This window comes from Lolium rigidum, chromosome 7 (assembly GCF_022539505.1).
Source record: "Lolium rigidum isolate FL_2022 chromosome 7, APGP_CSIRO_Lrig_0.1, whole genome shotgun sequence".
NCBI classification, from domain to species: domain Eukaryota; kingdom Viridiplantae; phylum Streptophyta; class Magnoliopsida; order Poales; family Poaceae; genus Lolium; species Lolium rigidum.
This window is the reverse complement of record NC_061514.1, coordinates 25,141,519-25,154,890: the sequence shown is the minus strand read 5'-3', so window position 1 is coordinate 25,154,890 and position 13,372 is coordinate 25,141,519. Positions and strand designations below refer to the sequence as shown.

The following is a 13,372-nucleotide window of genomic DNA, read 5'->3' as shown; positions in this document are numbered from 1 at the left end:
TCCTACTACATGCTTACATATCGTGTAATTATTGCTTAATTCATTTTTTATGATCTGCACGGTGATTAAATATGACACATGTTCATACAGTTCATTCTCATGATGTAACTCCTTCTGCCACTGCCGCAACCACCGTCGAATGTACCACATTTCAGGACATCACAAACACTCAATGGTCAAGCCAAACTCCGAGGTTGATAAAACCGGGAAAAGCACCAAAAACATTGTCTATCGTGATGTTTTAGATGGGTGGAGCAGGTGCGTAATCTAGAGTTTATTTGCATCTACGTTGTTCTTCTATGGTTTATTTGAATTTATGCGGTTGTACATATGTAGCTACTTTAGATGCTAACAATATTTGTTTTCTGATTGCAGTTCTTGATGATAATAGTCTATGGACTTGGTGTGGACGTGAGCTTTTTTAAAACTTGTTTCTGTCTTGGTACTGGTATTAGAGCAGAGGAAGAACGCCATACCCAGATTAGAATATTATTTACCAGCCATCCAAATGGATCAAACTGAATACATGTACTTATTTTTCTATATGCCGCTGCAACTATTCATACTTTGGCTATTAGCAGAGATTTTGTTTGGTATACATATTTGGGAAATCTGAACTGGTGTGATCAGAAGGACTGTAACAAATCAATATTAAAAGTAACCTGCAGATGGATGGATACAGTACTAACTGAACGCAATCAATATTATGTTTTTTTGTATGCCCCCTTAATCGCAATGAAAAACATGTCTTCAAAACAAATAAGTATGCATCTGCACATACCATGTGGGAGTAAAAGGTATTCGTCATGAGAAGACCCTCTGTGAACAAAACAAATAAGTGAACAAAACCCTACATCCAAGCGGCACTCTGTGTATCCCTCTGCAGAAGGAGGATCAGCATCGATTGAGCCAAAGTTACCATGCCCTTGAACAAGTGGGTACCTCATTGAAAAATCCTGCCAGATTGCATACAGAAAAGGGTCTTTAGTTACAGTGAAGTAAGCAAATTTGAGATATGTGATGCAGCTTCAGTTGACAGCAGACTGAAATAGTGAAAGCCAAAGAAGAAAACATCCGCAATCATCTGGGGTGTAGCTTGGTTTTAAATTGAAAAGACGAGATATGACATAAAACATTTTAAATGAAAAATTGTATTGAATTACAATTTTGTATGTTCAGGTATCTGCCTAATATAAACGGTTACTGCGATTTTCATATCAACGTTATACACACCGTCTGGCTTGTATCAACAATGATAGCAAATACAATCAATTCAGAGATAGCATGTGCAAATCACCAAAATCTTTGCTCAAAATATGCCCACGAGAACTCATCAGCATTCTCCGATATGTTCTTATGACACAATATAAGACGTGTGTTGCACGTGCATGCTTACTAGTAACACTAGGGGCAGAGTTCGATCAACCCATGGGCCGGCTAGACACTCGGCCGCTGGCCGCAGTTCTATTGGGCCGTTGGCATTTAGTTCATCGTATAGGCCCACCTACCTAAACGCAGGGCAAACCCTCTAGTGCGCTGACTCACACTCCCTAATCCCCCAACGACGATAACCGGCGGCTGCCCTCCGCCGCCACCCGCCGCCGCAGCACCGCTTCTGTCTCTGCTCCCCGCCGCTTTCCTCCTCCCACTAGCTGCGGCTGCGGCTACAACCTCTCCGCGCCGGTGCTAGCGATGAATCAGCTCCAAGCTACGCCGCTCAAAACACTGAGCTTCTCCGGCCGGCAGAGCGCCGGCGCGGCGGCGCGGCCGCGGCGTCCGATGGTGACCTTCCGGTGCTCCGCCGCGGCGAGGAGCTACGACATTACGCTCCTCCCTGGCGACGGCATCGGCCCGGAGGTGGTCGCCGTCGCCAAGGACGCACTCTCCCTCGTTGGCTCCAAGGAAGGCAAGTTAAGCTCAACTCCATCTCGCTCTGTCTCTCAAACACCAAGTACTCGCAGGGTGACGCTGAACCGTTGTTTCCCTTGCACCACAGGGTTCGAGCTCCGGTTCCAGGAGATGCTGATGGGCGGCGCCGCGCTGGACGCCGTCGGCGTGCCCCTCCCCGACGAGACGCTTGCGGCAGCGCGGGCCTCGGATGCCATCCTCCTCGGGGCGATCGGAGGGTGAGCCAGTGCAGTGCAGTGCGCTGTTGATTGCAGCAACCACCATAGTGGTTGTTGCAGCTTTGGGTTGCATTTGCTTGGGTCAGAATTAGGGATGTTCATCTGCGTTTTCAGTAACTGGATGTTATCGTTCTAGGTACAAGTGGGATAACAACGAGAAGCATCTCAAGCCAGAGACCGGGCTGCTCAGCATCCGTGCCGGGCTTGGCGTCTTTGCCAATCTGCGGCCAGCAACAGTGTTACCTCAGGTATATCAATATCCCGTCTTAGTTTCAATGCAATTCATGTAAGTACACTGCACTTTATTTGGCAACACTGCCTTTCGTACTTTAGATAGCTACTGGGCTATATAACTGAAGTTGCATCCATGGTCATGTATCAATGGCAGCGCCTGTAGTTTGTAGCAAATTGAGCCATAGCTACAATTGTCGGGTGAATGAACTTGGTCGTTTTGATTATTTACTGGTTTTTTATATACTTATATATTAACAATACTATCCTGGTTTGGTGATGTTACTACTCAAATGATCTATTCAGTTACTTTTTTCTTTGACCTAACACTTCTGTAGTTAGTAGATGCATCTACTTTGAAGAAGGAGGTGGCTGAAGGAGTTGACATTATGGTTGTCAGAGAGCTTACTGGAGGTACTGCTGACTGAATTACGATGAACAAGGATGCTTAATCCTCTTTCATTGCGTACTTAAATATTTCCAAGTATATTATTTTGAAACCTGAAACTTCTGTTCGTATTTTGTTTTTCTGATTAACAGGGATTTACTTCGGCAAACCTAGGGGTTTTGGAACCAATGACAAGGGAGAGGAAATTGGCTTCAACACTGAATTATATGCAGTTTCTGAGGTTACTCCACTTTCCCTAGACATTTGAGCCATTTCCCTGAAAAATAATTTCTTCAATGAGAGAGTCTCTGCTGGCCCCCAAGACATAAGCTTGAGCAAATCTACTGTTTGCTTTGTTTCGCTCTTTGTTTACTCTCAGATGTTAGATGTGTTTTCTGCAAGGATATCTCTAATCAAATTAAGAACTAGTCTGTTTGATACCATTTGATTGAGTAGTGCATTAATCGCTAACAACTCTGATGTCTGGTGTTAATGTGGTCTATCCCCAGATTGATCGTATTGCACGTGTTGCATTTGAAGTTGCTCGGAAGAGAGGAGGGAAACTTTGCTCGGTGGACAAGGCGAATGTGCTTGAGGTAATCGATTTATGCCAAATATCATTTGGAATTTCTTTTGTAGAATATGTTTGTACGGTCAACTTGTATTAAAGCTTGAACCTAGCCATGGAGTTATATTTGAGACAGCCGAATGTTTAGAGTTTCTACTGTTCTATCTTGGACATCTAGTTGATAAGCAATGATAACCCATCATTTTTCTGACGCTGGAAATCCCCTTGAAATTACACATTCTGAATATTTTAATTTCGCACACACGCAGTACAACTTTTTGCTCTAATATTATTTTAGGCATCTATGCTTTGGAGGAAACGGGTAACTGCAATAGCTTCTGAATTCCCTGACGTCGAGCTCTCACACATGTACGTTGATAATGCTGCAATGCAGCTTGTTCGGAATCCCAAACAGGTTTGTTTCTCTGTATGTAACTTATTTCATCCTGAGTTAAGCAGTATGGGGATGTGCTGACCTACTGAATTCCCTGCATCATCACAGTTTGACACAATTGTGACAAACAATATTTTTGGTGACATATTATCCGACGAAGCATCAATGATCACGGGAAGCATTGGAATGCTCCCATCTGCCAGCGTTGGTGAATCGGTAATTGAGTCTCTTCAATGTTCTTACCAGTAAAATTAAATCGCCTGCAAGCGCTCATATTATCTGCTGAAAATGCTGGAAGAAAGTGCTGAAGGATCTTCCTTTTCTTTTCAGGGACCTGGTCTATTTGAACCTATCCATGGCTCTGCCCCTGACATTGCTGGCCAGGTGATGAAACTTGTATTTTCAGAAATTTCTGTGTGTTCACAAACCAGAGCTTTCCTTAGATACTACTATGTTGTCTTTTGATCTGTAACTTGGTCTGAAAATCTGCTTGGTCCTCCTGTTCATCGAGTGCAGGACAAGGCAAACCCATTAGCTACAATTCTTAGTGCTGCGATGCTATTGAAATATGGCCTCGGATTAGAAAGCGCTGCGAAGAGAATTGAAGCAGCGGTAACAGCGACACTGGACAATGGGTTCCGAACTGGGGACATATACTCTCCTGGAACGGTAAGATTGGTCTGTGCAACATCATTGATGAATATATAGTCCCTGTCAAATGATTGCCTGCTATCTGCTTTGGATTTTTCTGCAAAACAAAAAATCAAACCCTTTTCTAGTTCTTAGCATGTTGAACACAAGACCTGTGACCACTTGAGCAAGCTCTAGTTTTTGCTCTTTCTCTGGTTTCCTCTTTTCCGAAACTTATGATGTCAAGTTGTTGCGCTGCAGACACTGGTCGGATGCAAGCGGATGGGAGAGGAAGTCCTCAAGGCTCTAGAGTCGCAGAAGTAAACTGATAGCCATTGGTCGGTGCGTATGCCTCTGATATGGGATGGTGGATTGTGCAATTTTGATTTTATTGGCCTGCTCTGCCCTTGTAGTTTGGCGCAGGAATTTAGGCAACGGATGTGCTGTTGCTTAATTGGACAGATCTTGTGGTGCAACTGGACTGAATTTTGGTCCCTGGCGAATAAAAATGGGGATGGAAGCTTTCCCTTTGTCTAGCTGAAAAAAGAACATAATTCCAAAAAATTTTTGAACACTAATCTAGTGACGTTATTTTTTATCAGATGAATCACATATTCACAAAATAGTTACTGGTCGTGTCCTAGTCTTGCGCAGTAACAGTTCGCCCTTCAATCACAGTGAAATTCTACTGGGCCGGGTTGAGCGCGCGGCCGGTCTACTACGATGATGTAAAGCGTACAGGAGGAGAGTAATATTAGCGCGCGCGGGAGCCTACTCGGGCCCGAATCGTATCCGGTTCCAAGAGTTGAACCTTTTGCGGCCGACTACTACTAACCATGTGATGTGATGTAGCCGCACTGCCTGCGTCCTGCAGATCGGAGACATCGTAGGAAGAAGAAGCTGCACGATCTTCTTGTCCATCCGGAGAAGGTAGCTAGATCGATGGACAGATCATGCGAATCCAAGTCCCTCTTCACGGATCCCGAGGAGGGGGAGGGGGAGGAAGACGAGGCAACAATGGGGCTGCTCGAGGAGCTGAGCACGGCCGGGTTCGAGCTGTACAAACCGACGATGGACAATGCCGATGACGAATCCATCCCTGCCTGGGTTCTCGCCCTCGTTGGAGAAGGAGCAGCCACCGTCGACAGTTCTCCAGCCACGGAGGAGGAGCAAGCGGTCGTTGACTCCGAGTTGGCGTCGCAGATGGAGGAGGCAGAGGACATGGTGGACAGCGGAAGATCGGCCATGGAGATGGAGGAGGAGATGGCCGCCGAGGAGGAGGACTTCGCTTCCTACAGAAGTGACTGGGAATTGAGGTGGGGGGCGGACGGGTGCGGCTACTTCTGCGACATGAGTGAGCAGGCGCATCACTACTTAACTATCTTTGCTTGTCGTCCTCTAATAACACATGCATATCACTTTGGTGCAGCGACGGTGAGCTCCATGCAGTACACGCACCTGACGCCGAGAGGCATCCGTCCGGCCGGGGGCATCGTCGACGCCACCTTGCAGATCTTCTCCATCAAACTCGCGGAGATCAAAGGCGGCCTGGAGTGGCCGCTGTCCGTGTATGGCGTGGTCGCTGCCCGGGACGCCGTTGATCACAACCGCAACCTCCTCTTCTGTCGACATAGAAGGTGCAGCCAGAAAATCAAGCAAGATGTACGTGTGTAGATTCCTTCTTTGCTCTTACTTTACTGAATGCTGCTGGATATCTGCCTAGGCCATCTCTTGTTAATTGGTGACGCGCGCTTGCAGGATCCTTTTCTATGCTTGACCGGCCCGTCTCGCGCAATCGTGCTTACGGTTATGGAACCCGTTGTCTTTGAGATCCAGCTCAAAGTACAAGGCAAAACGGCGTCTGAAGATAGAGCATTGATCAGCGCCACGTCCGACTACACAAGAGTAGGGCGTGGTCGTGGTGTACGCACCATTTGCTTCGAGAACTGCTTCTGCACCGCAGAGATATGCGTCGAGCGAGTTTCTGAGACGGTCCAGGCAACTATCTTCGGCGTCCGAGTTGTCAAAGGGGGGTCGGAGCCTTTTGAATACGGATGCCGGGTCGCTTGCCACTCACCGTCTGGAGCCTTTAAGCTCATCGATGGTAAAGTCACTTATGTGGCTAGTTCCACATCTCCTCAAGTTGTGCTACTCGATTCTCGTTGCAGAGGGATGCTTAAAGGTTTCGATGGTTACTACATTGATCTGTCAAGGCAAGTTGTTTCCGTAGAGCTCGAAGGAAGCCTCAAAGTCGTCATAGATGCCTACTCTTCATCTGGTGATATTGCCTCACAAGGCCATGTCTACTTCACGCCTGAAACTTGCAACGTAAGTCGAGAGAGATTTTATGTTGGCGACGCTCAGGTGGAGGTTAGCGTTGCTTGGTCCGTTCTTGTTCCCGACAAGCGTGATATCGCGCTCGAGGGATGGGTGTCTGAGATTTCTACTATGTGAGTGTTTCGGAGAGGAAGGCCGGAGTTGGTCGACCAAACCTTTGCTTCAAACCGTAGCAATTTGCTTCCTACTAGATGTCCATCTACAAGTGTATGGAGTACTAATAATTTGTGTATTGGCTGCCACTCTAAATCATCCAATGTTTTCTTTAACTATAAGGTACGTCAAATGATAAAAAGTTACTTATAGTGTCGCTGGAAATTGTCCCGGGAAGCAAAAATTGCACGCTATAGGCCACAAAATGGGCATAAAACATTAAAAAGGCGAGTTTTGTCGACGCCCGTCTAACCATGTGTTGTCACTATCGCTGGAAATCTTCCTAGGAACTGAAAACTATGAGCTATAGAACACGAAAATGGAGGCAGAAAACATGAACAAGACGAGTTTCCGCGAAGCCATTCAAACCATGTATCGCTCGAGAACCGAAAATGTGTGCTATAGTTCATGAAAATGGGCAGAAAACATGAACATATGAGTTTTGACGACGCCACTCAAACAATGTATCCATGATCACGATCTCTAGAAATGGTCCCGAGAACCGAAAATTCTATGCTATAACCCACAAGAATGGGTCGAAAACATGAAAAAGGAAAGTTTTGGCGATGCCCCTCAAACCATGTAACGGTGGTCACGGTCACTGGCAATTGTCCCTAGAACCAAAAAATGGCTGCTATAGCCCATGAAAATCGGCAGCATAGATGAAAAAGGCGAGTCAACCATGTATCGGTGGTCACGGTCGCTGGAAATTGTCCCCGGTTAAAACAAATGCGCTCTACCGCCCACGAAAATGGGCAGAAAAGAAGAAAAATGCGAGTTTTGGCGACACCCGACCATCTAACCATGTATCGTTGGTCACGGTCGGTGGAAATTGTCCCTGGAAGCAAAATATTGCGCGCTATAGGCCACGAAAATGGGTAGAATACATGAAAAAGGCGAGTTTTGTCGCCGCATGTCTAACCATGTATGGTCACCGTAGCTCGAAATCGTCCAAGGAACTCAAAACTATGAGCTATAGCCCACGAAAATGGAGGCAAAAAACATGAACAACACGAGTTTTCGCGAAACCTCCCAAACCATGTATCGGTGGTCACGGTCACTGGAAATCATCTCTGGAATCGAAAAATGTGCACTATAACTCATGAAAATAGGTAGAAAACATGAAAAATAGGAGTTTTGGCGACGCCACTCAAACCATGTATAGATGGTCATGATTGCTAGAAATTGTCTCGAGAACCGAAAAATGTGCACTATAGCTCATGAAAAAATGGGCAGAAAACATGAAAAACATGAGTTTTTGCGATCCTACTCCCAAAAGGCTCACAATGTATCGATCAATATTACAATCAATATTTTTGCAACATCGTAATTTCTATCAGGCAGCAACAAGCCGGAGTGGTGGCTGTCGGCTTCAGCTCGGGGAAGAAGTGTTTGCACATTGCCTTAGCAGCTGCATGGACGATGAGGCCCTCGGTATCGTAGCTCTAGCCAACCACCACCACTGCGGATCTTGCAGTGCCGCTGCATATCCGGCTCCCAAAGGGGGATCACATATTGAACTTGAGGAGGAAGAGGACGGCACATAGGAGGAAGAGGGAGGCGGTGATGAAGCACAAGCGGAGGAGGAATGCGGAAGCACGGTGCTGGGGATGCAAGGCGGTGGCAGCGTGGGTCGGGAGGGTGTGGTAGATCAAGGTGGCCGCTGGCGTCGGGTCGCGGTCGCCTTCACGAGAGAGCGAGGAAGATGGCAAAGAGCGAGGAAGGGGAGCTATATGTCGGGGTGACCTCGGATTTGGTTGGATGTTTGTCAATGGTTTTTCCAAATAAGGATCGCCACATCCTTTATCCTTTTATGAACGGAGCGAGTAACCCTACTCGTAACGTTGAGCATGTCTAATTAATTTGCATGAGGAAAAGACAAATAGGGGAGTAGTACAAATAATCGGAGAGCAGTTTTGTGTGTCCATGGCATCACTAGCATAGCTCCCAGGCCGCCTCCTAGCTGCACACTAATAGAGCACCCGAATCTCGGTAATAGAAGAACACACAGAGGGGCCGGCCGTGTCCTGCAGCATGGAGGCTCTTCTCGGTGGTGGGGCTAGCCGGCGCGTGAGCATCGACGACGCGCTTGCTGAGCATGCGGGGGAGTTGGGTCGGTGGCAGCTGCGGCACTTCGTGCTGGTGTCGGTGGCGTGGGCGCTGGAGGCGCTGAACACCATGGTCATCATCTTCGCGGACCGTGAGCCGGCCATGGCATGCACGGCTGGGGACGGGCAGTGCGGCGATCCGTGCGCCGGCGCGGCAGCCGGGTGGGTGTGGACGCAGGGGACCGGCTCATCGACAGTGGCAGAGTGGGGGCTCGTGTGCGGCGAGCGCTACAAGGTGGGGCTCGTCCAAGCCCTCTTCTTCGCCGGCTGCTTGATCGGTAGGTTCATTAGTGCATCTATCGGTAGTTTACTTAACCGTATTCAGGGGAGGTTGACTCCATCTTTTACGTCTGCAGGCTCCGGTGTGTTCGGGCACCTATCAGACTCGTTCCTGGGCCGGAAGGGTGCCCTCCAGCTCGCCTGCTTTCTCAACGCCGTCTTCGCCCTCCTCACGTCCATCGCCCCCAACTATTGGGCCTACACCGCCCTACGCGTCCTCACTGGCTTCAGCAACGGCAGCGTCGGCTTCTGTTCCTTTGTCCTCGCCAACGAGCCCATCGGCCCCTCCCGCCGCGGGGTCGCCGGCATGTCCTCCTTCTACTTCTTCTCCGGCGGCGTCGTGGTCCTCGCCGGAGTCGCCGCCATCTTCCAGTCCTCCTGGCGCCTGCTCTACGTGGTCGCCTCCCTGGCCTCGCTCGTCTACCTTGTCGCCGTCTTGCCCTTCGTGTCCGAGTCGCCCCGCTGGTACCTCGTGCGGGGACGCGCCGACGACGCCATCCGCGTCCTGCGCGACATCGCGTCCACCAACGGCAGCCGCATCCCCGACGGTGTCACGCTCAAGTTCGACGACGACGACGACGACGACGACGACAAGCTGGCTGGCGGGGAGTCCTCCTCGTCGGCCTCGATCCTGGACGTGCTGCGGTCGAGGACGACCCGGCGTAGGCTCGTCTTGTCCGTGCTCATCAACCTGCTCTGCGCGGTGGTCTACTACGGGCTGAGCCTCAACGTGGGCAACCTCAGGACCAACCTGTACGTCAGCGTGGCCGTGAACGCGCTCGCCGAGATGCCCGCCTTCCTGCTCACCACGCTCTTCATCGACCGTTTCGGCAGAAAGCCGCTCGCCATAAGCACCTTGCTTCTCAGCGGCGTCTTCTGCACAGCCGGCAGCCTCATCTCTGCCGCCGACGACGCAACAATGAGGTACGTACTACTTACTACTAAGAAAATGTTCTAAAGTTTCTATGTTCTCCTCATTAACTTGTTCTGGCATGCACTGCACGCATGCAGCGTCGCCAAGATGGCCTGCAGCGTGGTGGGGATCTTCGGAATGGCGGCGACGTACAACCTATTGTTCATATACACCTCAGAGCTATTCCCCACGGTGGTGAGGAACGCGGCGCTGGGGTGTACCGGGCAGGCAACGCGGATGGGGGCGATACTGGCGCCGTTGGTGGTGGTGCTCGGGGAGCGGGTCCCATTCGCGGTGTTCGGCATGGCTGGGATCGTAAGCGGCCTGCTCGTCTTCTACCTCCCGGAGACAATGAACAAGCCTTTGTATGACACCATGGCCGGCCTAGAGGAAGGGGAGAAGACCCTCTTCAAGTAAACAAAATGTGTGTGCGCGCGCACCTAGAGTGTCTTAAAATAATAATAATTACATAACAGGCCAATCTACTATTGCCTGTCTTTATAAATTAATAAAGCTTGATTAGTTCGTAGCATAACATCTTGTCTGTCTTCAAACACGTGCGTTTCCTCCTCTCCCCACGGTAGCTCCTCAAGGAGACGGTCCTGTTTTCAAAATAAAACAGCACGAGTATCAAATGGTCTATAATCCGCAATAAGCGTTGGTAAGTGTAACATTTATGATGTATATATCAAATATATATTTATCTTCATCATCTATAATCTCTGCTGGAGTTGGTGCTTCATCGAAAGTCCGTAACTTTCCTATGATCTCATAGAAGGTGAACGGTTATCCTTGCATGCCAATTTTCCAAACACTATCCCTGTAGCTAGGTGGAAGCGAACGCAAAACCCTAGCCAGTGCGATATCGTCAGATATTAAGTAGTCCCAAAGATTCATAAGATTTAAGTATTCCTTACGCATCCTCTCTATGTGATCCTCCAGACATGTGTTATCATCCATCTTTATAGATAAAAACTCGTCTAAATACATTTACCTCATGAGCATGACTTATCCAAAGAACATCAGCTTGAGTCTAATGATCATATCCATTGGACTAGAGTGCCCAAAACGCACGGTCAGCTCAGGATCCATGGTACTCTGCATAAGACGCGCGATATAGATGAGCTAATCACGGTGTTGTAGGTACAAAATCTTCTCCTCCACGCACGCGATATCGCCAGATATATCTCCCAGGAATTCCTTTAGAACATAGAGTATACTATTGTGCCACAACACACTTTCTGAGGCGGAATTACGAATCTACGAAGTTTGACCCATCACTCTTTAGGCTAGCACCCATGATGAATTGTTTGTCATCAAGGTCGACTTTTGGATATTCCAGAGATTCCATGATCTATAAACATATTTCCAAAGACATTGAGACTAATTTCATAATTTATTGTGAGTTGAAGTTTTAATCAAATTATTTAATGAGCTCGCAATAGAAGATGTTATACCTAAGAATGCTTCGGGTGATTACACGATCCCAATTCACTACGTCCGCCCTGATCGTCACATAGAGACATCATAGCTTCAAGGGTGGACAATCATGTCGATCACATCATTCATGTGACTCATTCCCAATCTTTCGACCATTTTGTGTTCTCGACGCCATGTTTGTACATGCTAGGCTCACCAAATAACTCCTTAGTTTTTGTGTTTGTGCAACATAGCTTACACCCTCGGTACATGAATGCCGCAAAAGGATAGCGCCTGATTTTCACAACCCTCTTCATTAGGGTACCCAATCTATTATGATGCACACTAAGGATGAACACTAATTTGATGTTTGATTCAGAGATCATCTTATTAGAGCTTTGTCAATGTGGCTAATATGATCTAGTAACTAAACAAGACGTTATATATCGGTATCCACATCAAATGTATTAGTTGACATGTCATGGCGAATCATCTACGGATCTAGATTTTCATCATATGCTCTGGCCATGGAGCCCGCTTTGTAACGCCTCTAGTTGATTGACCAGCATGACGATTGGCTGTCACTACAACTTAGTAACAACTAGTAGAAAGCTACTACACACCATAACAAGCCCCCTTGCAAGAAAGATAACGACTCTACTTTATTAGTTGCAAACTTTAGGTGGTTGTTTGGGCTTATGCGAGAAGAACGATTCTTAACCTACGAGCATACAATCACAACATCGGTTAGATAATTATCTCAAGTACACCCATGTCGGGTCCCTTCATTGCAAATGACATACCGCTAAAATAAGAGAGACAGACACCCCCCAAGCCGCGTACATGGTACAAACCATGTGCCAAATGTGGAACCAGTTTCGCGTAAGCGTACACGTGAGGTCGGCCGGGGGCCGCTTCATCAAACACTGTCGCAGTAGTAGACAAGTACATGTGGAATGGTAAAAATTATAGAATCGATGCTCGCATGTAGCACATGTGTTTTATCCGTACAAGCATACTACACATAGATCGGCTCTGTTGGGTCTTGCAGTAGAAAACAAAAAATTCCTACTATAACACAAACTGTAATATCCCGGATTTATACATTATATTTCTAACATATCAAAATAGATCAACAATTTTAACCATTGGATTTATTTTTCTAAGCGTGTGTTCAGTACAGACCAATTCCGATTGAAGAAAAAAAACAAATAAATAGATACACAAACCCAACCGGCTTCCTATCCTCACCAGACGCTCTGCCCTAGTCCACCGAAGTCGCCGCCGCCGCAACGAGAGGCGCCAATCGCCATCCAAGCAATTCGAGTATAGATCTTGGGCTGCTGGCGTTCGAGCATCCCTGGAGTCATCTGCCGCATATTCCTGGAGACAACGCCGCACTAGAGGTGTTCCTAATCATTGACTGGTCCGAGGATTTACGGTGCCGATATTAATTCTTCCGCTGAACGCCGAGGCTAAGGCAAGTGCATGACGAGCCCCTTGTTTCGTATGATTATTCATGTGTGATCTGTTTGGTTGCTTGATCTCATTTGGTTCGAGATTCTCTTATTTGATTGTTCAATTCAAACTTGTTCCGTTCTGTTTCGCTATTCATTTTCAACATCATCCCAGTTCTTATTTTCAAAGCTAACTTGGTGAGAAACTGTTCATAAGCGGCTAGTTCCGAATAAAGTTCGGTGAGAACTATTAGCTTATGAGCTAGTCCGAGGGCAATTCTTTTCATGTTAATCCGGTGAGAAACTGTTCCGAGCGGCTAGTTCCGAATTCAGTTCGGTGAGAACCGTTAGCTCGTGGGCTAGTCCGGC

At 47.6% G+C, this 13,372-nt stretch overlaps 2 protein-coding genes across 2 annotated transcripts; both read left to right on the top strand.

Annotated features, from left to right (window-relative positions):
- Nucleotides 1-2,004: 2,004 nt before the first annotated feature.
- LOC124674408 (3-isopropylmalate dehydrogenase 2, chloroplastic) lies at nucleotides 2,005-4,873 on the top strand. The gene is made up of 10 exons (XM_047210457.1): nucleotides 2,005-2,126; nucleotides 2,263-2,374; nucleotides 2,696-2,771; nucleotides 2,898-2,986; nucleotides 3,255-3,341; nucleotides 3,612-3,728; nucleotides 3,816-3,923; nucleotides 4,038-4,091; nucleotides 4,224-4,376; nucleotides 4,599-4,873. Exons 1-10 carry the CDS (start codon nucleotides 2,020-2,022, stop codon nucleotides 4,659-4,661), a joined length of 966 nt encoding a protein of 321 aa, XP_047066413.1. The 5' UTR covers nucleotides 2,005-2,019; the 3' UTR covers nucleotides 4,662-4,873.
- Nucleotides 4,874-8,861: 3,988 nt separating this feature from the next.
- On the top strand, nucleotides 8,862-10,544 carry LOC124671049 (organic cation/carnitine transporter 4-like). The gene is made up of 3 exons (XM_047207485.1): nucleotides 8,862-9,213; nucleotides 9,292-10,138; nucleotides 10,226-10,544. The coding sequence occupies exons 1-3, from the start codon at nucleotides 8,862-8,864 to the stop codon at nucleotides 10,542-10,544; spliced, it is 1,518 nt and encodes a 505-aa protein (XP_047063441.1).
- Nucleotides 10,545-13,372: the final 2,828 nt, after the last annotated feature.